Source organism: Cadophora gregata (assembly GCF_030347475.1).
Source record: "Cadophora gregata isolate MNR1 chromosome Unknown scaffold_13, whole genome shotgun sequence".
Lineage (NCBI taxonomy): Eukaryota > Fungi > Ascomycota > Leotiomycetes > Helotiales > Ploettnerulaceae > Cadophora > Cadophora gregata.
In genome coordinates, this window is record NW_026695936.1 from 1,939,529 (window position 1) to 1,940,444 (window position 916).

The window sequence follows — 916 nt, forward strand, 5'->3', positions numbered from 1 at the left end:
GCAAGCGACAACGGGAAAACCCAAGACTCACATACAGGAGGGAAGATAGCAGTCCCAGGAATCCTTTCAGATTCCTCCGTAAGCCCACAAACCCATAAAGCGTTTGAGTCGGTGGAGATGATCAAGCATCGATTTGAAAATAATTCAAAGCTAATGTGATTGATTGTAAACCCAAACGAAACCGACAGACTACCTCCCAACTGCTATACAACAAGCCCTATCTTTGGACTCTCACCAAGTTCTGTACTCGCCGCCAAAGCGCCATATATCCTGAGAGGAACTGCTATTTCAAAACTTTCGCATTCCAGGGCCTCCACAGCAGCGAGAACAAGGCCTCTGTCATCTCTTGTCACCTCCTCTACAAGGTCCACATATCCTAGCTCTGCGTTATGCTCTCGGAGCACCCTTGGAGTCACAAATTCGATACGCAGTCGCCACTCCAAACTCACGCTACTAGTGATGAATTCAGGAGTAGCCGAGGAGGGAATAGTAGGCGAGAAAACAACTCTGCGAGCAAACAAGGCGGATTCGGAATGAGCAGCGTGGACTTTGCGTGTGACCCGAAGAATGCTCGCCTCAGATCGTAGGGAGATTGTACTATCTACCTTCTCGGATGTCTCCAATGATGCATGTATCGCATAGCAGGGTATTTCGGCATCCGAGAAATCAATCGCAGCCGAAATAGTCTCTCCAAGTCGATATGCGGGTCGTGCGAGCATGACAACCGCGACACGCCTGCCACTTCGAGCGATCTCGAACCTATTGGCGCTTTGTCTAGTGTCAGTCACGATATTACTCCGTAGAATGGCCATGTCTATAGCCTCCTTCGCTGTTGCACCCCCTGGAATGGAAGATTGGCGACCCGGTATTCGTACTTCAGTCGGAGAAAGCAAACCAGCGCTAGAATTTTGTCGTG

The 916-nt window shown here is 49.7% G+C and overlaps 1 protein-coding gene across 1 annotated transcript; it reads right to left on the bottom strand.

The window, feature by feature from the left end:
* Positions 1–203: 203 nt before the first annotated feature.
* Positions 204–812, bottom strand: ONS95_004087 (uncharacterized protein; the record flags this gene model as incomplete). Its single annotated transcript, XM_058497430.1, has 1 exon — positions 204–812. One exon carries the CDS (start codon positions 810–812, stop codon positions 204–206), a length of 609 nt encoding a protein of 202 aa, XP_058353373.1.
* Between the last annotated feature and the right edge of the window lie 104 nt (positions 813–916).